The sequence below is a fragment of the Melozone crissalis genome, unplaced genomic scaffold (assembly GCF_028551555.1).
Source record: "Melozone crissalis strain CALT ecotype California unplaced genomic scaffold, PUWL_Pcris_2 ptg000012l_1, whole genome shotgun sequence".
In the NCBI taxonomy this organism is placed as follows: Eukaryota; Metazoa; Chordata; class Aves; order Passeriformes; family Passerellidae; genus Melozone; species Melozone crissalis.
Window position 1 is genome coordinate 3,219,844 of NW_026535790.1, and position 25,550 is coordinate 3,245,393.

At 43.6% G+C, this 25,550-nt stretch overlaps 2 protein-coding genes across 11 annotated transcripts in view; one reads left to right on the forward strand and one right to left on the reverse strand.

Annotated features, from left to right (window-relative positions):
* The window catches only part of GTF3C1 (general transcription factor IIIC subunit 1), a 41,338-nt gene extending 24,077 nt beyond the window's left edge, over positions 1-17,261 (reverse strand). The window contains exons 1-17 of one of the 2 annotated variants that reach the window (XM_054270831.1): positions 17,032-17,261; positions 15,862-16,071; positions 15,483-15,659; positions 14,248-14,391; positions 13,594-13,690; positions 13,008-13,131; positions 9,981-10,136; positions 9,262-9,377; positions 7,915-8,239; positions 6,725-6,936; positions 5,439-5,578; positions 3,683-3,836; positions 2,697-2,800; positions 2,274-2,455; positions 1,666-1,932; positions 1,288-1,433; positions 790-887 (exon numbers count right to left, since the gene is read on the reverse strand). In XM_054270831.1, the coding sequence (XP_054126806.1) occupies positions 790-887; positions 1,288-1,433; positions 1,666-1,932; positions 2,274-2,455; positions 2,697-2,800; positions 3,683-3,836; positions 5,439-5,578; positions 6,725-6,936; positions 7,915-8,239; positions 9,262-9,377; positions 9,981-10,136; positions 13,008-13,131; positions 13,594-13,690; positions 14,248-14,391; positions 15,483-15,659; positions 15,862-16,071; positions 17,032-17,261 (2,882 nt within the window). Of the gene's footprint in view, positions 1-789; positions 888-1,287; positions 1,434-1,665; positions 1,933-2,273; positions 2,456-2,696; positions 2,801-3,682; positions 3,837-5,438; positions 5,579-6,724; positions 6,937-7,914; positions 8,240-9,261; positions 9,378-9,980; positions 10,137-13,007; positions 13,132-13,593; positions 13,691-14,247; positions 14,392-15,482; positions 15,660-15,861; positions 16,072-17,031 lie in introns of those variants that run through there. The other variant, XM_054270832.1, reaches the window with a different exon arrangement.
* Positions 17,262-17,484: 223 nt separating this feature from the next.
* The window catches only part of KATNIP (katanin interacting protein), a 56,795-nt gene continuing 48,729 nt past the window's right edge, over positions 17,485-25,550 (forward strand). For 5 of the 9 annotated variants that reach the window (XM_054270992.1, XM_054270997.1, XM_054270998.1 and 2 more), the window contains exons 1-5: positions 17,485-17,536; positions 18,250-18,376; positions 18,788-18,863; positions 20,255-20,424; positions 25,028-25,113. In XM_054270992.1, the coding sequence (XP_054126967.1) occupies positions 18,802-18,863; positions 20,255-20,424; positions 25,028-25,113 (318 nt within the window). In that variant the 5' untranslated portion in view covers positions 17,485-17,536; positions 18,250-18,376; positions 18,788-18,801. The remainder of the gene's footprint in view (positions 17,537-18,249; positions 18,377-18,787; positions 18,864-20,254; positions 20,425-25,027; positions 25,114-25,550) is intronic. The other 4 variants (XM_054270994.1, XM_054270995.1, XM_054271000.1 and 1 more) reach the window with 2 other exon arrangements.

Here is a 25,550-nt window from a genome sequence, read left to right on the forward strand (position 1 = left end):
AAAGGAGGCTGAAGAGACAGCTTGGTTATGTGTCATATTGTTTTGCATCACTCCATCAGATGGAGCCTGCAGACTTGAGAAAATGCCATCAATCCAATTTCTAATTGCTAAGATTTAACAATAGGTTTGGAATTGCAAACCTGGGCTCCCCATGATGGCTGCTGATACTGCCCAGCCCTGCTCCCTCATCAAAAGCACATTTGCAAGTTTGGAAAACGTCATCTAAACCTCCAACCATTCACAAATTGTCAGCAGTGACTTTTTGGGGAAAACTAACATGGTGCTCTTGATTCCACACATTCACATCACTCTCCTTTCTTCAGTCCAACCTCGTTTTACATCTCCTGGAAGAGAAATGGCAAACCATGGCAGATGTGCCACAGAGAGAATGAGGAGAAACTGAATGTGTGAGAGGCAGAAGCTGGGAAATGTGGCACCTCTGGAAAGATTTATGAAGGACAGCAACACTTAGACCCTATTAAATTCTGAATTTAGCAGCAGTCTGGAGTGTGTTTTATACAGAAACAACATCCTTCTCATGAGTTATGAAGGACAGAACCTCCCAGCTCTCAAGCACTGCCTGACAGCATACATGAATATTGTTTATTAGTTTCTTATTACCTTCTATTTGGGAGAGAAAAATACAGTTTGGCACACTACCCTTGGAGGATTGATGGTCCTTGTCTTAAGTGCCACAGTTCTCTTTGACACAGACAGGAAATAACTGAGAAAACAACCAGCCACTGTTGGTTCCTCTCTAGAGCCTCTTATTTTGACTCAGCTGCTTACCTTTTGTAGAGGAGCTGCTGTCGGACTGGCCTTGGAAGAAATCTGATCAGAGTGTGCTTTTTTAGTGGATCATTTAAAAAATCTTCCAGACCTTCCACCTAGAATTATTTTAGAAGTTAATCAAAATGCAAAACGTAACTATCCCCTCAAGTATAAAGCTTGCTACCTGAATTGCCTACTGAAATATTTTCTAAGTAAACCTTACTGCTTTTGTAAAATGCTTAAACATTATTCTTGTTAATCAATAAGGCAGAGGATTCAGTGAGATTATAAAAAGCTCTTGGCAAAATAGTAGCTTAAAATTTTGCAGTATTACAGAGCTATATTTTTTTTTCAGTGAGGCTGTGAAAAGCAACTACTTTTTCTGTAAAAGACTGAAGTGTCTCCTCTCCTCTCCAGGGTTTAGTTTTGCTAAAACAGATTAAGGGGATATTTGTTCCAGCCTATAGGTACAGCTGCCATCATCAGACTTTGAAGGAAAACAAAAGAGCACCTTACCTTGTAGCTGACTTGTACAATCTGAACAAAGACTGAGAGAGGCAAGCAGAGGAGGATGTCACTGACCAGAGCCCATCCAAAGCCAAACTCCCTGTGCACGGGCAGGGGAGGGATGTAACGCATCCAGGAGGAGTCATCCACGTACACTGCCAACAGGAACACAGCCTCAGACACAGCAAACCCAACACTCACACCTAGAGTCTCTCTGTGACTGCTCAAGCACAACACAACTGGCAGGTCACAGCCTGCAAATCCAAAATGACCTGAAAATTCTCTAAATCCTTGATTTTCAAACCTTTCTGAAGTAGACTTTTATCTGTTTTGCAGTGTTGAACCATGGTAAGCGCTGTAATTAAGTCAGGCTGTGCCACTTCTTACCTGTTTGATTAGACAGATCTACTTCAGTCTCCTGTGCAGAGCTCTCAGGATTCACCACAGTTGTCACAATTTCCAAGGTCCCATCTGGTTGTGCTTCAATTACAGCTGCATTCTCATCCAGCCCTTTTGTTTTCTCACCATCATTGCCTCCTTTTTGCCGTGTTTCATTTAAAGGGTGTCCATAAATTAAGTACCAGAGGAACATGTGGACCATTCTTAAGCGGGGCATTTTGGGAAGAAAGCCAAGAGAACGTCCAAGTCCTGGAACTGGGAGGGAAGATTAAAGACCAAATAGAAACAAAAAGAGGATTAGAGCAGGAGAAACAGCTCCCTCCACAAAAATAATATGAAGTAAAGTGGAAGGGAAGATGGGCAGTTGAAAGTAAATACAAATAGTAAAGAAGTAGTAGTAAATACAAATGCTTCAGTTCACAATTGTAAAAAACACTAGCAGCTAAGAAAACATAAGTTAGACTGCTTTAATATAAATCCAATTTTATTTTGATAGGAGGAGAAAAAAAAATTTGTATCTTAGGAGACATATGGAAATTATTATAAATAATAAATAGGAAGGTGAAGGATGACAGAAACCCCAAAGTTGGCTGTACCTGTAACAGGATGATAGTTCTTTAGCTGTGCTATGCCCATTTTATCATCAGTTTTTCCTGCCCGACTATTATCAGCTTTGCATGAGCTTTCTTGTGTATTTCCTGAGTCAGAAACTGCCTCTTGTCCCTGGTTTTCCTCCTCACCATGCTCCTGGGATGTTGGTGTCTGGGGGACTTTAATCCTGCAGTAAAACCACACAGCACTTAGGTAAAAAATAAGCAGAGCTCAATTCCTGTTCTTCCCTGACTTCAGGAGATACCAGCACGTCGCCTCAGCTTCGCGCTCCCATTTCTCTGTTGCTAAAGAACAGGTTGTTTGTTTGGTTTTTTTTTTGCTTACCTTGTGTTTATTTCCTCTGCATATTTTTGCATATCCTAGATAAGCCAAGCTCCCCCAGGCCATCCCAGGCACGCCAGACTTGCCTGTTTGCAGTGCTGGAGTTGGAGATGCGGAACCGCACCTGCTCGATGGCGCTTTTCACCAGGGGATCGCTGGGACTCACTGAGGGGTGCACAACAAACTCCACCTGTCCACAGCAGCACAACACAAACAAAAGGTGTCTATGGAGATACTGGCTCTTAATCAGATGCATAATCATCTGAGATTAACAGTAAATTAATTTCATTTTTGGATGAAAATTCCTGTTGCTGCTCTGTATTAAACAAGAGGTCAAAGTACATGGTTTTTGTAGCAATAAACTGCTAATGACATTTCTACAGACCTTGGGGTTTGGGTTTTTAAAAGCTGAAATATCTGAGAAACAAGTACTTTGACTTGTAAATATTAGGCTGAGAAGGAAAAATGAAAAGTCAGAGCTCATTAGGTGAAAGGCCAAGCTAACACATATTGCTGCTGAAAGCACACACACAATTCAGATTGGTGAGATTTCATATGTGCTCTACACTAATTAGGCAGCAGGTCATTTTCAGTGGATGAGCATTTCACAGCAGAGCAAGTGACAAGTCTCAGCTCTACAACCACTGACTTCCATAAACCTCAGTAACAGTAGGTTTTTGTTTTAAAATTAAAAATCACATTCTATAAATTTCAATTCAGAAGCTCACTGAAGATTTTTCACACACTTGGCTTTTAAAAAGGATTAAACAGATTTTTGGTGCAGCCTGGCAGTGCAGAGAAAGAACCATGAATCACAGAAGAGATAAGCAGCAGAACCTCTGGGAAGGGAGATTCAGAGACTTTGATCTCTGGCCTATTCCTTGGTCTCAATTATCTGCAGCCCAATAACAGAAAGCAGCGATCTGGCTCTCCCAGTAGCTTAGTTTGACATGAAGCCTCTGGGAAGCTCCCCTGTGGGCTCTGCTACAAGAAGTGAAGTCAGCCACGCATTCCAGCAAAAAGGCCCAGGGCAGAGTGAGAAGTGAGGTGAAGGCTGTGTCTGTGCTGTCACCTTTTTGCTGATGCCATCCTGGATGACCGTGGTGCGGTAGAGCCTGAGGAGCCCCTCCCGTGCCAGCCTCTGCACCAGCCGCACGATGGACTTCTTGCAGCACTTAGTGGAGACACCTTCTTGCTTCTCCTGATCCATCACCATCTTCTGAAGTCTGAAAGATGCCAAAGATACCTTGCATTTTAAGGCCAGCAATGCTCCGAATTGCCTAAGTGGTTTGTTACAGGATGTGGGGTCGATGGCCATTTCTTTCCCTGCTCCCTATTCCCTTTTGCTGGAGACAACTGCAAACTTTGCTTTACATTTCAGCTCTTTTCTTTATACTCAATCTTTCCCTTGTTAGGGGAGAAATCCTGCCCTGATGACAGCAAATTCACAATGCCGGATAGCCACTGTACATGGCTACAGTGCAATTATGATTGCAGCCTCCCTAAGGTCAGGAGAACCTATAGCTTTTTTAGTGGTGATTTAACAAATGCAGTCAGTTCTTGCAGTTGTGAGCTCAGTTCAGTTTGAGGCAGAAAGGTTTCAGAGCACAGAAATGACTGTTGCTTTCACAACATGGATACAGACACACATATCCCACCATGTGAAGCCAGCTCCCTTCTCCCTTCTTCCCTTGCCACAGTTGGCAGGGCTGTGCTCACACCTTGCTCTCCCCCTGCCTGAAAGTGCTCCCATGCACTTTCCCACAAATGTCCCAGGCCCTAATTCTGGGCTCCTGGGGACTCAATTCTGAAAAAGACCTGGCACATAACAAGGGAATGAACCAATAACTGAATGTACACACAGACTTCAACTGTCCCAAAAGATTACCACATTCTGGTAATTAACAAATGAAAGGCAAACACCAGTAAATTTCCTTGGCAGAGAACTTCCACTAATTCTGAGGAACCTGTGAGGAACCTGTTGGCAGCACTGAAGGGACAGCAGAGACCTGAAATAGCTTCCAAGCCTGTGCTTGGATGTGACTCAATCAATCACTGCTGAGGCTGGTGCCAGATGAGGCTCTAATTTTGTAACACTTTGCAATTAAACAAGGTGACAGAAGGTTTCAAAATTCTCAGACCAGAGGAGAGTAAGGCCATGATTTCTTACTAAATTCCTACAGCAAGCAGCCCTGGGTTTACTGACATGCCAGGATCCTCTGTGCTGACACAGAAGATGGATGTTGCCATCCTGTTTGTGACAACACAGTACTGCCAATCCAGCAGAACACCAAAATTCCCATTTCTTTTTGGAGGTGAAATCTTAAAGGGCTGAAAGACATTATAACATTTAGGGAAGTATCTCCATCTCAGATAAGGTGTTAGGAGAAGAGATATAACACCACATAAAACTGCACTGAAAATCAAACTTTGAGGGCCTTGCTAGGACGCCAGTGAGCAGTGACATGAAAACCTGAGTCTCTCCAGTCTATAGAGAACAACACATGAACAAAGATGAGATAAAACTGATGCAGATGCAAGAATCCTGCAGCAGGGAAGTGCTGTACAATGACTTGGGTCACAGTGATCCCAAGTCTGGCACACTGTGAAGGGATAAATAAGTTCTTTGATCTGTATTTATGAGACATAACAAACGCACTCTTGTGTAATTATCTGCATGGAACTATTGCTGCTTCCAAAGAGCTGATAAAGATCCAACCACCCTCCCCATCCTTACAGCAACGGTGCCAGCAGGGACAAGCCAAGGCAGAAGGAACAAGCCCCCAGTGCTCCCAGCACCCCAGAGGGGAGGCTCAGCCCTGGCTCACGTGAAGAGGCTCTCGATGAGGCGCAGGTTCCTCACGGCCTCCACGATGAGGTTGCGGCGTTTCAGCAGCCTGTAGGTCTCGTGCGGCCTCTCCGGCGCCGCCGCCTTGCAGCGCTTCTCCTTCCTGGGGCCACAGGGCTTCTGGGGACAGCACAGCACAGCACAAGGGCACATCAGCCAGCCTGTCTGCAGCTGAGCAATTCCCCATTTGTCACCCTGATTTCTGAAGTTTTTCTAAGCTTTCTGATATTTACATTCTTGTAACAAACTTTGTCACACACTTGTTTCGCATTCTTTTATGGAAGAGGACTGTCACAGACATCTTTTATGAAAAATCCTTTCCTTAGGATTTTTCCTCCTGAGAAGCTGAGAGGCCTCAGGAACAAAATATAAACAATGGTTATCTGCTGCTGTGAAATGCAACAGGTGCCTCTGTGATTGGCCCATGTTGGTTGTTTCTAATTAATGGCCAATTACAGTCAGCTGGCTCAGACTCCCCGTCCGAGCCACAAGCCTTTGTTATCATTCCTTCTTTTTCTATTCTTAGCTGGCCTTCTGATGAAATCCTTTCTTCTATTCTTTTAGTATAGTTTTAATATAATATATATCATAAAATAATAAATCAGCCTTCTGCAACATGGAGTCAGATCCTCGTCTCTTCCCTCATCCTAAGACCCCTGTGAACATGGTCACAGAGGAGAAATTTGATAGACTGTTAGTTTGACCAGTGTCATTGGACAGGTGGCACTGTCACCCACCAATCCACAGTCACTTTTGGAAATCTATAAATGTTGGAGTTAGAAATTAAAAGTGCTCTTTTTACCTTGGAATAACATGTTGTGTTATTTTGTGTCCTATAGCGACGCCCGTTTGGATGGATTTATTTATAATAAACTCCTCAGATGAAGATTGTCTCTTATCTCCCCTTCCCAGGAAGGCAGACAGGGGATGATAAGCAGCCCTTGTGTGCTACATTAAGCTATGACATGCATTCAGCCAGCACACAATTTGGAGGGCACCAGGGAACTAACCCAGAACTGTTGTTTTGGACATCTACCCTCCTGTATATATCCTATATACCCACCTACCCTCCTGGAAAAATTTTCACTTATATCTACAATGCAGGGCAGCCAAAATATGAACGTACTTTGAAATTAACTTTAAAAAACCCCCAAACAATTTGATAAATAAATACAAAAACTCTAGTTCAAAGTCTTGCTATAAGAGCACAAAACTTAACTCAGACAGCTGCATCAACAAGAAGATATTAAAGACATGTGATCTTACCTTAGGATCTTCAAGTCTGACTTCCTCCACCTCAGCCACATCTCCATCTTCCTCCATGGGATGAGCACAGGTAGAAACACTGGACTCCTGCTTTAGACTTCCCAAAGTAGAGCTATCTCCTGAAATGTTGTCTGGGAGCTCCTCAGGATCTTCAAGAATTTGAGGGGAAGGCTGCTTCTTTCCCTGAGACTTCACAGCTGCTGGCTTTGAGCCTGGTTTGAGAACAAAAAGCCTTGTAATTGTTCTGCTCTCCCTGTTCAGCTTTCTCTCTAAGAGGCATTCTCCCATCTACCCAGGAAGCTGCACTTAAAAGCATTCTGCTACACTTTTCATACATTCTGCTCTGCTGGAAGCAGTGGTTTGACCATGAAAGACTGCATTCAGCCTCCAAAAGTTAACCTAAAAAAAAAGTGAACTCTCTGTCATCAAATAATTCTCTCCACTCAGAAACCTTTTCACAGCTGGGAAAGTCATGAAGAGATTATCCAGAAACTGCTGTCTGAAGAAAGGAGAGTTTCTGTCTGAAAGATTCTCAAGTTCTGTCAGAAACATGACTCTTCTGACTCAAAGCAGAATAAGAATTTAATACAACTCCAAAGATAATCTACATAGAAAAATAGAGATCTCCTCTCTTACATTGGAGTTTATCAGAGAAGTTATAGGAATATCTCAATAGGTTTAAAAAATTAAGTAAAAAAACCTCCCACTATATATATATATTTTTAAATATGTCCCCTCAAGGCTGGGGACATGTTCCACTAACATGTTCCAAATAACTAAAGAAGAAGCTGAGGTAACTAACTTCAGGGGACAAGATATTTTTGTTACAAAATACTCAGGTGAGTAAGGCTGTGGGTCAAGTCATCCCAACCTTGAATATCCAAGGAGCACAGAGTGTGAGCTCAGGGAAAAGGGGAGCCATGGCATGGGGTCAGGAGAGGCAGCACAAACACTACTGGGACACAGACACCAGGCAACACTTCAGCCCTGAGAATCTCCAGAGGTTACCACACCTGGTCTTCCAAACCAGAACAATTTGGGGGCAAAGTAGGGAAATAACCAAATAGGCTTAAAAATAAATATGTGGCCAAAAGCCATAATGGAAGCTAAAAACATGTTATTTGTTTTTTAATAAAATGATCCATAAGAAAAATGCAGGTTGTTCTCCAGATTTCCAAATCACAAGTTACCTTTGGCTGGTGGTGTCTGCTGGACATCATCTTGGACACGTGGTTTCACTGGAGAACCAGAGTTGGCTTTTTGACCTTTTCCTCTCTTCTTCTTGTCCTTCCCTTGTTCCTCATTGTCAGACTCTGAGGCCACAGCCTCCTCTTCTCCAGGAGATGCCTCTTCCACAGGTGGGGAATCTTCTGGCACCAGAGCCAAAGTGACTGTAGCCAGCTGCTCACTCCTGGCCTTCTCCCTCTCAAACTGACGGTTCAAATCACTCTCCTCTGCAAAAATGTAGGAAATGTACTTTGTTGTCCTTTGCCGACCTTCATCCTCCATAAAACCCTGAGGAAACAGTTGGAATGTTATTTCACCACCTTGCTTCTCCATTCTATCAGTGTTCTCCAGCATCAACAGAGGGAAAATGTTCTCAGTGTTATTCCCCACCCAGCAAGAGATATAATATTATTTTTTTTAAGTAACAAAAATGTCCCTAACCTTCACATAGAGAAATCAAAAAGAATCCTTTGCCTGAAAAATAAACAAATCTGCATTACCAGTGCATTAGAATGAAACTCCTACGGTATGTGGGATGGAGAAAAGTCTGTGGAAGAACAAACTGTGTGTATTCAGAGTGGAAATCAATTTTTTCAGAACAAAAATGTTTGTGAAATAAGGGCACTGCAGCTCCCTGGGTGACTCAGACTTCAGTGGAATTCTGTCCTGTCTGCTCCAACAGGGATCTACAAACTCACACACTCCACTAATCAATAAGGGAAGATTTCATTTTCACAGCTGACTGGGGGAAAACATGTTAGCTATTCCAATGGTTTATACAGCTTGTTTTTAACTCTACAGAACACTCTAGTAAATGACAAGATTTTTCTAAAAAGATTCCCCACTGAGGGAAGATGGCAATTACCCTGCCTTTGTGGAAAGGGACTGTTGGGTGCATGCAAGAACATGACATGTGGATTTGTCTAGTGAAAATAAAAAACCATTGAAATATCTGGAAATAAGAAGTTTAATCATAACTCCTAGAGAAGTAACTGTTTTGCTCCAGAATTTCCTGGTATTTTCAAAAGGCAAGTAGATTAATGATCTTACACAGACAGAGGGTCTGACAAGATTCTTGAGTGCTCTGATTAGAGCAGGTTGCAGTCCTAATACTGAACCCTTGCCTTACACACCTTTTCCTCAGCTGAATTAATTCTCTTTTCAATCTTACCAGGTCTCTCCCGCTGTCATTCTCAAATCTCTGCTGTTTGTAATGTTTAAGGTTCATAATGTCTAATGTTATTCCCCAAATAACCAAAATTGTACCTTCAGTTTCAAAAAGTACCAGAATTATTTGATTTTAGCCTCACCTTGACAACTTTGTACCTCTCCAGAAGACGACAGAGCATCCTGGCTTCCAGCTTCCCCACATTCATAGCCAGGCGAAGTTCAGCCTGAGAAATACCTTTGGTTCCTCTACTTTCAACTGTTGCAGAAAGGAAAACAAAAGAAATATCTCAGGGAAAGAATCTGACTGAATTTTATATATATCTATTTCTATGTACATTAATATTTCCATGAACAACACTATATGCCAGAATATTAAATTTAAGATTCCCCACTAACTAAAGACAGTTTTACAGACACATAAAATATTCAGCTAAATACTGTCATAAACCACAATTTTACATGAAGCAGTGCCCAGCAGAATGAGGTATGGAGGTGACAGCTTCAAATGAGAAGCACGGATGATTTTTCTTCCCTGGCAGCTTTCCACAGTTAGATATTAATTTCTCCATTTGGAAAGGAAAAGAGATAGGAGAATAATGAACACTGTTTGCTTCATCTTTTCTCATCCCATCAAAACATCCTGTTTCTGCTGGCTAGTTGCTAAGCTTCCAGGAAGGGCTAACAGGTGGCAGCATCTCCAGTCTAATCTGGATTTAAAGCTCATTTTGCTATGAAAAAATTACACTTTCTGATACAAAAGCAACCAGAATGTAAAACCACCTGCAATATACACATTTCTTTTATACTACAAGGAGTAAGGAAGTAATGGGAAAATCTTCAGATGTCTTAAATCACCTACTTAACTGATAAGCCTGGGTGAGCATATCCCTTTCACAAACAATATCCACAGGCTGCACAACTTTTGTGATGATCTCTTCATCATCATCATGATAATCTTCCATCTTCTTCCGAAATTCCTTCAGCAGCTTAAGGCAACGGACCATGACATCAGTCCCTGTGAAAAATAAGTGTGAGTAACAACTCCTAACAAAGTGCAGGGAGTGTGCACTGCTTCAAACCATTTTACTTTTTACTCAACATGTAGAAGTAGCAGTGCAATGGGGAACAAATGACTAAAGAGAGCTGGGTATTTCTAGGAATGTTTACAACAGCTTTTCCCTTTGCATGAATCTGGCAATCAGGTGAACTCTTGAGGTGCTCCAAACCTTCACATCTGTGCCCATGCTAGGACTGTCCAGGGGGAGAAACTTTCACAGCATAAATAAATCAATGGAGGGATTAAATGCTGATGCCCATAATTACAGCTGGAGAACACTCATTTGACTGGGAGATCACTCACTGGGTATTAACCCTTTCCTTTCCACAAGGACAGAACACGCTGCTGCCCACCCAAGATTCTTGTTGATTTAATTCCACATCTTAGTTTGTTCCTGTCCATCAGCTGTGCTGTGCTAACTCTCCACTCACTGGGACCTCCCAGCAAAGGGCAGAGTGAGGACAGATGGCTGCAGGAGAGCTGAGCTCCTGCTCTTCTCAGTGTCACTGAGCTCCTGCTGGACCCTTCACACCAGTGTAACTCAAACTGGGTTACTGGACAATGCCACCCTGGCAAATTGCAGTGACTCAGGAGCTGCTGCAGCAGTGGGGAGAACATCTCCAGCCATTCCTGCCCCTCTGCCACACACTGGTGAAAAGGCCAAATGAAGGCTTTAGCTGGAATCACTGAGGTTTCAGCTGATGAATTTTCTGTTGTGTTTATGTATCTGAGCAGTTGCTGCTGCCCAGCTGACACAAAGTTAACCCACAGTCACTTCACCATGTGACCGTGCTCCAGCCCACATGATTCCATTAATTTTACTCAAGCTGAATCCTTTCCCTATGATGCTGCTTAGGGTTTAAGTGCTGACATTTTGGTAAGGTTGCAAACACTGTTATTACATCCTTTGTATTTCCACAGCCCATTAATTTTCACTGGAAGCAGTGTTTGAAAAAACAAACCAAAAAACCCTCCCCATAGAAAACAAATCCCCCAAAACAAACTAATTCCTTTTCCTTTAGCTCCTGCTGCCCAATAATGTTCTTCCCACAGCAGATGCTCTGGCTTCATCCTCAGTGTGTCCCACATATTTCTATCTTCTTTCCTGTATAACTCCAGAGATTAAACTATCTTGATCTCTGCTGAAAATCAGCTATTATTATTTCATCCTCCTTTAATACCTAGTGTTTTTAAGGCATTTTTGTGGATTTTCAGCTTTTACATCTGTAAGATGGAATTATCATTCAAGTGAAAGATTCATCAAGTGGCATTTTTCCCAACAAATTTAAGCACTAAAATGCAGCTGCTGTTTTGCCCATCTCTGACAGAGCACAAAACACCAGGTTTGTAAGTGGAGCTGTATTTTCTTGTCTTCTAAGTAAATACCTTAATTGCAAGTTAAATGCTTTTACTACTGCCTATAAACTGTTTTTAAGGAGTGCTGTCTGGTCATTTGGGTGTTATTTCCAAGTGTTTGCAGCTCATTAGAACATCCCTGAAGGACCAGGGTCATTTCTCTCAGCCATGTTTGATGCTGTACCTACCTTTGGCCTCTGCTTCTCTTTGTTCAGAAAATACTTTCCCTACAGAGAATTTCCTTTCCCCAGACTTAAAAGATTTGAAGGAATTTGTCTTATTGACAGCCTTAATCCAACTCCATGTAATCAGCACTCTTTTTTGTCTTCTGGAATTTTTCATGGTTTTATTGCCTCTTTCACTTGCTCCTTTAAGATCACTACTGTTCACAAAGACTATGTAATTTGCAATGTTTAGTTCATATCAGATTTTTTTTTCCTCACAAACAGCTCATTATATCTCTAAAACACACACTTCATCTTTCAGAACTATTTTCTTTTTAACCCTGCAAATCTGCCTCTTAGGATTTTCTGTGATTAAGGATTTGGTTTAGATTTCCTTCAGGAATTGTATTAATTCCATTGGAGGTACTATCCCTCCTCATACTGTCCATTATTATTTCCTGTAGTTTTTTCCCCATGCAAGTTTTATCTGTATCTCTTCCTGAGAACAGTTGCTTTGTTTTGTTCCCTTTCCTCATGCAATCCTGCTCTTTGTCTCTCCATTACACGTTTGGAAATTATCAGCAGTTCCTGTGAACCAATTAAATTGGCATTCAAAGCTGGTTATGCATTAAACCACCCCTCAGCAGACTGTGGCTTTTTGGGATAGCAATTTTGGGCATCTCACTTTCCTCAACCCTGTTATCAGCTCAGCTGGTGAGATAATAATGCCAAAGGTGTGGGTTTGACCCCTGTATAGCCCATTCACTTAAGAGCTGGGCTCAATGGTCTTGGAGATCCTTTCAAACTCAGAGTATTCTGTGTTCTGTGAATTCCAAGTGCTGTAAGACCTTCCATAATTTGACAGGAAACTTTTCAGAGAAGCTTTGCATTCTCATGACTTTCAGGAAAAGTCATAACCAAGAATGGTCTGGTTTTTAACTTATTTCATAATAAGCCTTCTTTTCAACATTACGTTTTTGTATTTTTTGGTCAAGTTTATTGACTTGTCATTTAACTTCAACCTGAAAGTTGAAGTTTTGTTCCTACTCTGTATTGGCTTGAGCAGTGTTATCAGGTCCCAAGACCACAGCTAACATTGATATCCAACCAACTTGATGATATTCACTCCTTAAAAAACTGTAACAAATGCTTAATTCAAGAGGGCTGCAGCATTTTAATTTTGGTAGCACACTTATCTACATAATTGCATGGACAGATTTTTTACTTACACCTCTTTTAATTTAAGATATGAAGCTCACAGATAGAATGGCATCAACGCAATCATACAGAAAGAGAGAAAAACCAAGACCTTTCTTTGTCTTGCAGGGTCCTCCATTGGGATTTATGTCTTGCAATGGGACAGACACAACCTTGGCCAGGCCAGCATTCATCATGTACTGATAGAGACGTTTGAAGGTTCTCTCACAAAGGCCCTGATGCAAAGAGAAATGGAAAAAGTCACTGCAAAATGGCAAAAGCTTCACCTGCTGCTGACTGGTATCAAAGGCATTCACACCACCTGCTCTTACAGCATCATATTTTGGGGTAGGATATCCATAAGAAACTGAAAAGCCTTTTAGTGCAGAACCTGAGATGCTCCTGAGGGTGTTGTACCCCTCCAGCTCTGCCCCCACACAAACAGCAGCAGTGGAAAAGCAAGAACTGCATGATGACATCCACTGACAAAATGTTTCTGAGGCTGTGCTTGGAACAGAACTGCTTCCCTATGACAAACACCACCAGCACCTTGATCTGGTAGGTTTTTAAGATCCTTCTTTTGCTATCCTAGTCCAGAATTTTGTGCAACTTTTGAAGCAGGCAGTATGAATGAGTGCCTTTGATACTCAGCATCTAGATTCTACTGAATGAGAATGTGAAGGAGTAATGAATCTCACCAATTCTTCCCTCAAGTTTCCTAATGTTTCCATCTGGTTTGAACGAGCACTTAGCATACTTGAGAGCTTCTCCATCAGAATATCGTATTTGCTCCTCCTAACCAAAAAAGAGAATTATTTTACATGTAAGTATGCATATAACTTCATAAACACGAGTTGTAGCTTTAGAAACTGTCAGTCATTAGAGGAAGTATGCTAAGTGTTCTCAGATTGGTTTAGGAATTCTAGTTTTCCTTCTGTGAATAGCACATGAGAGAATTTGTCTCTAAGAAAAAACCTCAAAGAGGAAACAATGACTAAGCCCAAGCTGTTACTTCACTGGCAACCCACAGAAGCACAAGATCTAATCATAAACAAGATAGGAAAACAAAACAAGAAATCGACTAGAAATGTGTTTAAGTGAAAACAGTCAAAATGAACAGAATGATTAGTGCTACAAAAAGAAGAGTTATGTTTACGCAGGCAGGTGACAGGCACTGGAAGAACCTGCTGTTTACAGCTCCAAGACAAGTTTTAAAGTGTCCGACATTTGGAAGAGGAGTTAATAAAATGGAAAGCATCAATTGCAGGAAACTTTGATGGTTCTGTGACAACAGAACAATCCCTCATCACAGTAAAAGGTCAGGGAGTACCCAGGAGACCCTTAAAGCATACCTATCAACATGGAAGCGAGTCAGCAGGAGCAGAATTGAGTACTGCTGTGCCCCGCTCGGCAGCCGGATGACGTGGGACTGCATCGTTATCAGACCACTCCTGTCCAACACCCTCCTGTGGTAATGCAGCTTTCCAGCATCCACCCTAAAGAAAAGATGGCAAGATATCTACAGGAATAGGAACTTCTGCAAACAATTCTAATTATCCACTACCCAGAACTCTTTACCTATATTACCTATAGCCTTAGTGACATGTACTAATTTTCAAAGTGACAACTCGAAGTTAGGACATCCACAATTAAGAAAATCTGTGGAATTTATTTTTATAGTTAATCCAATTAAACAGAGAAATACCTCTGATTTTAACCTAGAGCCTTTAGGCAGAGAGTATCATAACATGGTTTGATGAGGGGATTGAATCAACACTGTATCCCCATGCCCTCCTTTTCCATCATCTTTTTCTGACTTGTGGCTATGCTGCAGTCACTGCCCTTCTTGGAACAGCTCTGGGATTCACTTCCCTCCTTGGAGAGCTGGCTTGGGCCACCAAACTGACAGAAAAGCACCCATAAAAGTTTTCCCCATCATCTAAGTTACCTACAAGAGCTCCCTAAGTGGCAAAAACCAGCACCAGGTGGTGTGCAAGCTACAACCCACCCATGTCCTAAAAACAGTGAACCCTTGGAGCAATGATGATAGTCTCCAGAACTTCAGGACACATCCAGAAGTTCTCTAAGAAGGTGTGTAATGCTCCTCCATCAGCAAAATCATGGCCTAGTCTGGCAGCTGGTAACTCAGCCTCCCTTTCAGTGGAGGAGATGTCACACAGGGAGATGCTGTGGACAAAAGGTGGCTGTCCAAGAATTCCTTCAGAACGTGGGTAAGATACTTAGACATTTAGAAAGATACTTAGCAGTTTAGAAAAGGAAATGAAAATAATTTTTCAATCCCAAATTTGAAGAAAAAGTTATTTAGAAAAAACAAGAACTTTCACAATAGAAACCTATTTGGTGTATTGACCCACCAGACAAATTTCTGGCTCTCTGTGAAAATATCAGGAAGGGCAATGAACTCAAGGATGAGACCAGCACAGTTCTACCAAACCAAGCACTCCTGGTAGTAAGCATGAAGCACTACAACACAGATGAGAGTTCAAATACTCACAGGAATACTTAAAAAGAACCCTGTTTGAAGTTATCAGCATTATTTAATTCTCAGAGCAAGACACAAACTCACTTGAAAGCCCCACTGTGCAGGTCCCTCTGCAGCTCTCCCTGCCAGCGAGCTCGGCCCAGACGCTCCAGGATGCAGTAGGAAAAGTCAGGGAGTTTCAGGTCAGGGTCCCCCTCCCAGCCTATCAAAGCTCTGTAACGCTGCTCCTGGGAAGCAACAATGACTAATTTGTCTCCCCATCTAAGAAACAGAAGGAAAAGTAATGTCTTGTTATTGGCTCCATAAAAACAGACAAATTTTTCTCTCCACAAACACCATTCTTGATATAATCTGTACAAACTTAACAAGGGCTAAATTTTAGAACTTAGAAGTATTTTAATGCTTTATATAAGGATTATAGGATATAAGATATAAGGATTTCAGATATAAGGATTTCACTCACTTTTCAACAGCTTCTTTGTAAGTATAACAAGGCTGCAAATCTTTCTTCCTTATTTGATCAGTGATGTCGACTCTCTCTTTAAAATACTGGCAGGAACCTTGTATGCCATCTTTGTTATCCAAAATCATGTGGATAGGATAAATATCATCTGAAGAAACAGGATCTCTTTTGGTTTCCAATATTCCTGTCTCAAGATCTATTTCTTCATATCTGAAATAAAACCAAAGAGCCAATATTTAACCAAGCAAAGAGAAATACAAGATCGTCACAGACAATGCTGACACCTCTGGGAATTATCTTGGAAAAATTAAGCTCTTTTGAAACCTCCAAACTAGAAAAATGTGAAAAGCAGTGCTGTACTCCTCAAGCATGACCAAACCTTTTCAGCATGCAGAATGCAGCAGGAGGGAAATGCATTATTTAATCTTTGAAAAATCAAAGATGTAGTGGGAATAAGAGAAACATATAGCTCACAGGTAAGGAAAATGACAGGTACATCCACCCTGCTGACCAGGACACACAAATTCTGCCTGTACCTAGGTAGCATGCAGTCATTTGAATGGAAATCAGGCCAGAACTCATATACAGGTCTCTCACATCATAGAATCATCAAAATTGGAAGAGACCTCTAAGATTATCACCAGCACTACCACTGTCACCCTAAAACCCATCAGTGAGCACCAAATCTTAAACACCTCCAGCCATGGTGCCTCCACCACCTCCCTGGGCAACCTATTTCACTGTTTGACTTCCCGAAGAGTGAAAATTCTTTGTGTAACACCTAAACAGCGGCTCAGAGCCACCCTCGGCCCTGCCTGGCTACCGAAGGGCTGCTGCAGCAAAGCCTGGGCGAGAACGGCAACCGGGCCGGGTTTAGCCGGCAGTGAGCCCGCGTTTAGCCCCTCAACCAAGCCGAGTTTAGCCAGGCGACCAGGTCCGGGTTTAGCTCGGTAATCGGGTCGGCTTAGCCGGCAGTGAGTCCGGATTTAGCCGGCAGTGAGTCCGGATTAAGCCCCTCAACCAAGCCAGGTTTAGCCAGGCGACCAGGCTCGGGTTTAGCCCGGTAATCGGGCCGGGTTTAGCCCGGCGACCAAGCCCATGTTTCGCCCAGCAACCAGTCCCGGTTTCTCCGGCGGGAAAGGGCCGGGGCCGCCCGCTCGCTGCCCTCACCGGTCGTGCAGGCGGAGCGGCGGGCGCGGCCGGGGCAGGAGGTAGAAGCGCACGTCGGGCTGGGCGCTGAGCGCGGCCCAGAGCAGCTGCTGCGTGTCGGGCTCCAGCGGCAGCGGGAATGGCGGCGAGCGGGCGGCCAAGCGCTGCCAGAGCGCGGCCGCGGTGATGCCGTCCAGCCCCTCCAGGGCCACCTCGTCCAGCAGCGCCCACAGCGGCTCCATGGCCTCCATCCCCGCCGCCGCCGCTTCCGGGCCCGCGGCGCGCAGGAACTGACGGCAGCCAGGCGCGACCGTCGCCAGGGAGACCGAGCAACAGGCCCGGCCCGGCCCGCGCTGCCGGGGGTTGTGTCTGCCCGGGGCCGTGACCGGGGCCAGTGTGTGACCGGGGTCCGTGTCTGCCCGGGGCCGTGACCGGGGCCAGTGTGTGCCCGGGGGCCGTGACCGGGGTCCGTGTCTGCCCGGGGCCCGTGTCCGGGGCCAGTGTCTGCTCGGGGGCCGTGTCCAGGGTCAGTGTCTGTCCGGAGTCAGTGTTTGTCCGGGGTCAGTGTCCGTGGTCCGTGTCCGGGGACTCTGCCCCGGGATCTGCGTCTGTCCGGGGTCTCTTTCCCCGGTCCGCATCTGTCCGGGAGCTCTGTCCGGGGGTCAGTGTCCGTCCCGGGTCCGTGCCCACCTGGGGGCTCTGTCCGGGATCTCTCTCCGGTGTCAGTGTCCAGTGTCCCATCTGGGGCCTCTGTCCCGGTCCGTGTCCGTCCTGGGGCTCTGTCCGAGGTCAGTGTCCAGCCAGGGCCTCTGTCTGGTGGGTCTATCCCGGGTCTGTGTCTGTTTCCATCCTGGGGCTGTGAACGGGGCTCTATCCCGGGTCTGTGTCCATCTGGCGCTGTGTCCGGGGTCTGTCCCAGCTCCGTGTCCGTCCGGGGCTGTGCCCGGGGCTCTGTCCCAGTTCTGTATCCATCCTGGGGCTCTGTCGGGGCTCTATCCCGGGTCCGTGTCCCTCTGTCCCGTGTCCGTGTCCATCTGTCCCGTCTCCGTGTCCATCTGTCCCGTCTCCGTGTCCGTCCGGGGCTGTGCCCGGGGCTCTGTCCCGGGTCCGTGTCCCTCTGTCCCGGGTCCGTGTCCCTCCAGGGCTGTTCCCGGGGCTCCCCCGAGGCGGGGCCGGGCTCTGGCAGAGCTGCCCCGCGGTCGGTCCGGGACAAAACACGCGGTTCTCTCTTTGGTGCAGAGCTCACCGGAGCTGCTGCTGGCACATCCGAACTTCGGGCAGTGTAAGAGCACACCCTGGCACAGCTTGCGGCAGTGGTGTGGTGAGGATTGCTGGAAAAGTTCAGGTTTCCTGAATGGCAAGTCAGGTAAAATTTTTCATTAAACACTTCAAATATGTACAGAGTGAAGAGGCTGTAGGATGAGCTGACCTAACAAGTCAAAGAATTCCTTCCACATCTGGGCTTTAGGTACAGCTCTTCAGCTGTGCCCTAGCTTGCCTTGCTTGCCAGGTGTGGCATTATAAACTTGTCATGGCATATGCCTTCTACTTTTAGGTTTTTTTGGTTCTTCCGTAGATTGTGAAGGGTTTTGAAAAATAAGTAAAACAGCTACTGTTTCCTCTGTTCTTCAGGAGTTTTATTTACAGCCCTGACAGCTTTATGTGTGGTTGAAGGAAGAATGTTTTTCTGTTTATAGCCTTCTCATCTATTGAGGGTGCAAAACCAGTGGTACTCCATAATAAATCATTCAGTGTGACCATTATATTCTCATTTCAGGTTTATGTTAAGACATGGTGACTGACTTTGATGAAAAACATGACGAATATTTAATATCCCTTCAGCAGAGAAACCGGTAATATTCACATTTGTTTCCACTTGGCGTATGAAATATTTGTTGTATTGTATCAAATACCAGCAGCTGTGATGCAAAGTCTTGCTGTGCCTTAAAACATTCAGGTGTTTCTCTCTTCTTCCCTTTGCTTGCTAAAAGTTCTTATTTCTAGGGGAGGATACAATGTTTCTTCAGCCTTTAAAATGTAAATACATTTATTAATAAAATAGTTACTTTTTCCACAGTGACAGGGAAGATTTTTGTTTATAGAGCAAGAGGTTGTAGATTCAGAAGTAACTGGCAGCTCACACTGTGTGAGGATGTAGTTAAGAGGCACAGTTGTTATGTTGTCAGAAAAACAGAAAAGTGGGAAGTAAGGACAGCCAGGTTGCCTTTGCAAACTCCAGTGTTTTTCAGACAAGTTTCAAACATTTCTTTTCCTCTTTGTTCATGTGTTCCTGTCACTATACCCTGGACAGATGAACTTCATAGCTTATTTTAGAGGAGTCTACAGAACTTTCATGCTGGATTCCTTCCTTTAACACAAGAGATTTCTAATCAAATTATATAACAAACTAGCTTGGTAAAAAGACCTTAAAGGCCACAATTATGTTAAAAACCCACAGGTTTCTTTCCTATATAGTATCCTAAAGCAGTTTTGGAAAAGGATAAAGCCAGTTTATTTAGTGGTTAAACCAGTGTGCATCCTTGATGTCAGAGCTCTAATGCTGACTGCTGGGGACATGCTCTTGGGAGAAGTCAGAGGGAAACCAGGTGGTCCAGGGGAATTCACAAATTGTCACCTCATGATGCCAAGCTCCTGGCCTGCATGTCACCTCACCAAAGGAATTAGCATGGACTGAGTATAACCCATGGTGAGAGGAGAGAAAATGAGAGTTGGAAGAGGGAGAGTAGCTGAAACTGAGCCTGTAGAATGGCATTATTTTGATATTATTTTAACCAGCATTTAATTTTCTGCTATCTCTAACTGCAGTATTGGCTGGGGGCTTTCTACCTCCAGTTTCAAAACACAAATCATCGTTTTTATTCTTGAAAAGAGGCCAACAATTTTTAAGCTTTTTGAAATTCTAAGTGAAATTCTTTAAAATTCTTAAGAAGAAAGGTTAAATATGCAAAATACCAAGTGGAGAAGATAATGTGAAATAAGAAATAACATGGGAAAAAACCTCAGAAAGGAAAAGCTTGGTCAAATTTCCTCTGTCACAGTGTGTGGGTGCTCATACACATGTTACAGAACAGGAACAGACCCTGGAAGATGGATTCTGAAAGGGTTCCTTGAACTGGGAACATATTTTTCAGCTTTGTGACATGGTGTGTTGCTGTATTTATTGAAGATCTGACCATCTGTGTATGCACTGTGCAAGGATGAATTATTGGCCTTTCTCCTTCAGGCTGCAGGAGCGCTTAAAAAGAAAAGATCCCGTGCAAATCAGACTGGAGCAGTTGGAAAGAGGATTTTCTCTGTATGTGAATGGAGCTAACTCCGAGCTGAGAAAGTACCCCAGGAAAATCACCCCACACAGCTGCCCGAGAAACAGGCTCAGACCCACCAGGACAAAGGGTGAGTGCCCTGGCAAAGCTGCACCAGAGCTGGCACTCACTCAGAGAGGTCACTGGGATCCAGGGACAGCACCTCTGGAGCCTGGGGGGATGAAATTCCATGGAAATCAGGGTGCTTAAGCTGCTTGTGTGTCAGGAATAGTCTCTGCAACACCCTATCCATTTTTCCCTTGATCCCTCTTTAATTCCAACATTTAACTTCCCTGCCTCTCCATTTGTTAAACAGCTCTAACTAAAAGTAGAAGATTAGAAATGTATATAAATTGTCAGGGGAAAATAATGGTATACCTTTGACACATAACACCATTAAGAGGATTTAAGATCTGATGGACTTCAGTGTTATCCAAGCCTGCTGTCCTGAGGACAAATGACATTTGATGACATAGACTGTAATCAAATTATATCCAGTAATAGCTTCATTAAGCTCATAAATTACATTTAAGCTATAATAGTTGTCTTAAAAAGATAGCTAATCTTTATTTAAATATTTGAAGTGAAGAAAATCAACCATTTTTTCCCCAGTGATTAGCTGGCTTTATGGAAAAATGGGTATTTTGTTTCTAATTTAAGTCTGTCTGTCATTGAGAGCAGTGCAGTGACAGGAATAATTTTGCATGCATGAAAGTATAAAGTATGAGCTTACTGGCCTTCTAATCTATTTAGCATAATGAAAAGAAAGTTGATTTTACTAAATCCCTGTGTAAAGCAGTTTACCAGCCTTAGTCAGTTATGCTCACACTTGCTACAACCTATCTCAGAATGTATTTTTCTAATGTGTGATAGTCTGCTTCAGCTTCATTTTCACCTTAAATGAAGACAAAGAGTTAAAAAAGTTACTTACTATTATAATTTATTGATTGAAAGGTTATTAATCTCAACAATACCAGAAACAAACTTTTCCTGCAATAACTGTTCCAACCATGGCTCTAACTTCATCTCCTTAATTTGTTTTCCTGCTACACTGGGCACATACTCCTTGTTTGCAGGCTTAGGTGTGTTGAGCTTGTATAATTTCCTGCAGGCTGTGTGGGATGGTGATGAGGAATCAGCTTGTCACCTGGCTTCACTGCTCTCTGTGAAAGTGAAACTTTGTGTGCAATGATGTAAAAATGGTCATGTTCTGGGAAATGGTGGAAATTGGGTGTTCTGTGTTCTGTCACACAGTGCTGATACATCTTCTGGTAGCTAAAGAGGGTATAAATCAACATCTTGGACTTTTTGCTCCAAAAATTGTCAAGGGATGTTGTGGCAGCAGCTCTAGTGGAACTCCTGTCAAGAGAAATTTCCTCTTTAAGTTCTGCTGTGCAGTTGTTATGTCTCAGCTTAACTAAAATTCTTTATTTCTATAGTCCCTTAAAGCCATTTGCTCCAGTCAAGGTAGAATATATGTCTTAGAGATCTCTGAAGACTCCAGTTGTAGTCTCTGTTCTTTTCCTCAGCTCCATCTATCAGAGACTGTAGCACCAGCTCTGCAGAAGATAACTCAGTGTTTTGCTGTTTAACTCTCCAGTGGTGTTGTTTTAAACCCATGAAGCTGCAGCGAAAGATACCAACTGAACCATTATCCTGTCATTTTTCCTCTTCCATTTGGTTTTGCCACTGGAGTCCAGAATGGGTCACTGCTGGTCTGTATGAGCTTCTTGCCTGGGAGCTCTGCCTTAGCAGTTTTGTGGTCTCTTTCCTTTCAATGTATTTCTTCTCAATGATTGAATATGATTTTACTTACAGGAATGATTCCTAGCTGAGATACAGCACTGAGTTTTCTTCCCTATCCATCTCCCATGAGAGTTATTGCATCATTTATTACTTCTAAAGCATCCATCTATAGGATTAGTCTTCACTGAAAAATTAGGAATGGGTGGTACTTAATAATCCAGAACAGGCATAAATCCCTCTTTCTGGTTCCTGAAAGTGTCATCATAAATCTGTTTGTCAGGACTGTTTTCTTTGTGTTCCCTAAGAGTAATTACTGATAATAGTGATTGATAAAGTTTTCATGCTTAGGATTGGTAATGAGGTTAAAGGAAATGATGGGTTGGAGGGTAGCGAAGCTGGGCTCTAGGTGTGCTGGCATTTCTTTGGGTCTATAACCCACACATGGTTTCACAACTCTTGTTTGTTGTTCCAGTGAGTGTGTGTGGGGTCACAAATATGTGCTTGAGGGTGATGTGGGGTCTCCTTGGGTTAGGACTGATATTTTGAGGATGTACTTGTCAGTCCTTGCCTAGTCAAATAGGCACTGACAGTGCAAATCTCTGAGGGAGTGGCACAGAGAGCTGTTCTGTGTGCCCAAACAAGTCCTGGTTGGTATTCACATCCCATCCATCCCATGGGAAGGATATTTTTGTTCCAAACTAATGCTTGTTGCACAGATGACTTGCTCAGCTGTATCAGCCTCTGCCTGGGATTTCAATGACTGTTCTTCCTGGCTTAGAGAGACCTGATCAGGTGAATCCATGTCAAACTATGACCACTAAAAATCCATCACTAATATAGTTATGGAATCACAGAACTGGGAGGGACCTTAAAGCTCATCTTGCTCCACCCCTGCCATGGCAGGGACACCTTCCACTATCCCAGGGTGCTCCAAGCCCTGTCCAGCCTGGCCTGGAACAACTCCAGGGATCCAGGGGCAGCCACAGCTGCTCTGGGAAACCTGTGCCAGGGCCTCATCACCCTCACAGGGAACCATATTTTCTAGTATCCAATCAAAGCCTGCTCTCTGTCAGTGTAAAGCCATTCCCTCTTGTCCTGTCTCCATGACTTGTAGAGTCTCTTGAGCCACTCAAGCTGTTCTGAGGATGAATTCCTCAGCAGTGGTAGCATGAGTCCTGCCATCTCCCCCTTTCCTACTCACAGCACACTTGAGGGGCTTCTGGGCAGTTGCTTTGAAGAGATGGATTCTCAGAGAGTGTAAGGGAAAGGTGCTTCCAGTTCTCTCCCAAAGCAGTGACTGAATCCAGCCACACTTCTCACAGTGTAAGCTCAAGGCAGTTCAGTGCCAGCAGAGCCAATGCTGCAGAGCAATCAGCACCAATGGTGGCTCAAAGGATTTCTGGTGTTCATTGGGAACAGCCTGTTGGAATAGCAGGAGCTCTGCTTGGAAGGGCTCGTTCTCTTACCTGGAGCAGTCCATTCCTTTTCCCCTCTGTGTTTAGTGCTGTTTTGGGCTTCTGAGACAGAGAGATACTTTGTGCTGGAGCAATAGAACAACATAACAACATCCTGCAATGCTGTGATCATTCCAAATGGACATAAACAAACACTGATCCCCCAGGATGGTCCTGCCCTGGGCCTGCTCCCTCCTGTCTGCTTGCACCAGCTTTTGTGCAGTCTCCTGGTGAACCAGATTGCCCAAGGGCCTGTAACTAAAAGGAATCTTTTGTTTTCCCACATTTAAAACTTGCCACATCAATTCTCTGAACAGGTCACTGCACAGGTGCATGTAGGGTTGTCCAACCCTCAGAAAAGAAAATATGGTATTGAGAGCTGTAATGAGCAACCTGATTTCATTCTGAAGTAAGCCCTGCTTTGAGTGGAAAGCTGGACTTGGTGAGCCCCAGAGGTTCCTTCCAAATGAAATCTTTCTGTGATTCTCTGACCTTTGTAGGACAATAGCTTCTTTTAGTGGCAGTGCCAGTTCCTGCAGCCTTAGGGTGACCATTAAATTATGGCTTAAAGAAAAAAGGTTTTGCATCAGCTGTTTTTCTCCACTGAGAAGAAATGGAAGCTGTAAATCTGTCTTGGCCATAGGAAATGAGATGCCTTTATTTAGGATGCTACTGAGAGTGTTGGCGATGCCTTTGTTCCACTGAGGACGCTGATGTGACCTGCAAGTTGTTTGTCTCTTTCTCTCAATCAAAGCATCTTCTCAAAAATCCATTGTTCCACTCTAAGTTGGGGCCATTTCCACCACAGAGACCCTTCATTCTCCTTGACCATACAGAAATTTTTTGCAGAAGTTCCTGAACCAACTCTTCCTTGCCTTAGAAATGAAGGATAATGGTTGTTTGTCCTTGATTTATGAGTCATACATGAAGAATCCTTCTCTGCACAGTATGTTAAATACCCAGTACATTCTGTTTAATCTGCCAATATTTCATGTTTCCTTAATTTGAGAGTAAATACACACAATTCCTTTGTGAACCCAGCATGTCACCTGTTCACCAGAGCCCTGTCTGCCTTTGGTAGCTGGGTTCTGGGCTCAGTTGGCTTCCTCAGACAGGTTACTTTCCAACCAGCTGGGAGTCAGAATGATGTGTACCCCTGTTCTAGAATGTATTTCTATATTTTCATGTCAAAAAAGGTGGGGCTTCCCTTGCTGTTAAGCTGTTGTATCTTAAAAGAATGTATTCTCTTAAAAACACTTGATGATAACTGTCCCTGAAGAGGTTCTAAACTCCTGCTGCTAGAACTGGCCAGGATCTGATGTGGGATCTTTGCAGCTGTTGATTCTATTTATGTGTCAGATTTATTCTTCTATCCTCAGCTGTGGGGAAAACAAAACCACACAAATCCACAAACAGAGGTGTCTGTTTATTGTCTAATATTGGATTTCTGCTTTCTCTCTCCTGTCTCCTAATCCTCGTGTGTGCCTGGTGAAGAAGCAGCCCAGCTAGAAGAGAGTGGGCTGCCAGAACACAGCCCTCAGACTGTCCCAGGCAAGATACAACGCAGGAGTTGGCTTCAGGTATGGGGCAGGTGGAAGAAATGGGGCTTTGATTGTTAGGTTGCAAATCACTTCAGGGGAAATTGGTTGTAAGTGGTACAGAGTGGGCAGCTGGGGCTCTCTGATGGCTTGGGCTGGATGCTGACAACATGAAATGTTACCCTGCCCACATTTGTGTCTGCTTGGAAGCCTAAAGAGGCAAATCTCATTGAAAGGGTTTGGTTTCAGTGACATTCATCATAGAAAGCCTGAACACGAGTGGCTCAGTGTGTCCTCCACCAGAGTGGCTGCTGCTGGATAGCTCTCCCCTAGGGAATTTATCTAGTGTAAAGGATGGGGAAACTCATTTTGGAGAGACATCACTGCCTGTTACTGCTCTTCTCCATCTTGCAACAAGATTGAGGGATAAAGAAATGTAATTTACATAATTTGAGTTGTAATTTGTGATAAATTCTTGT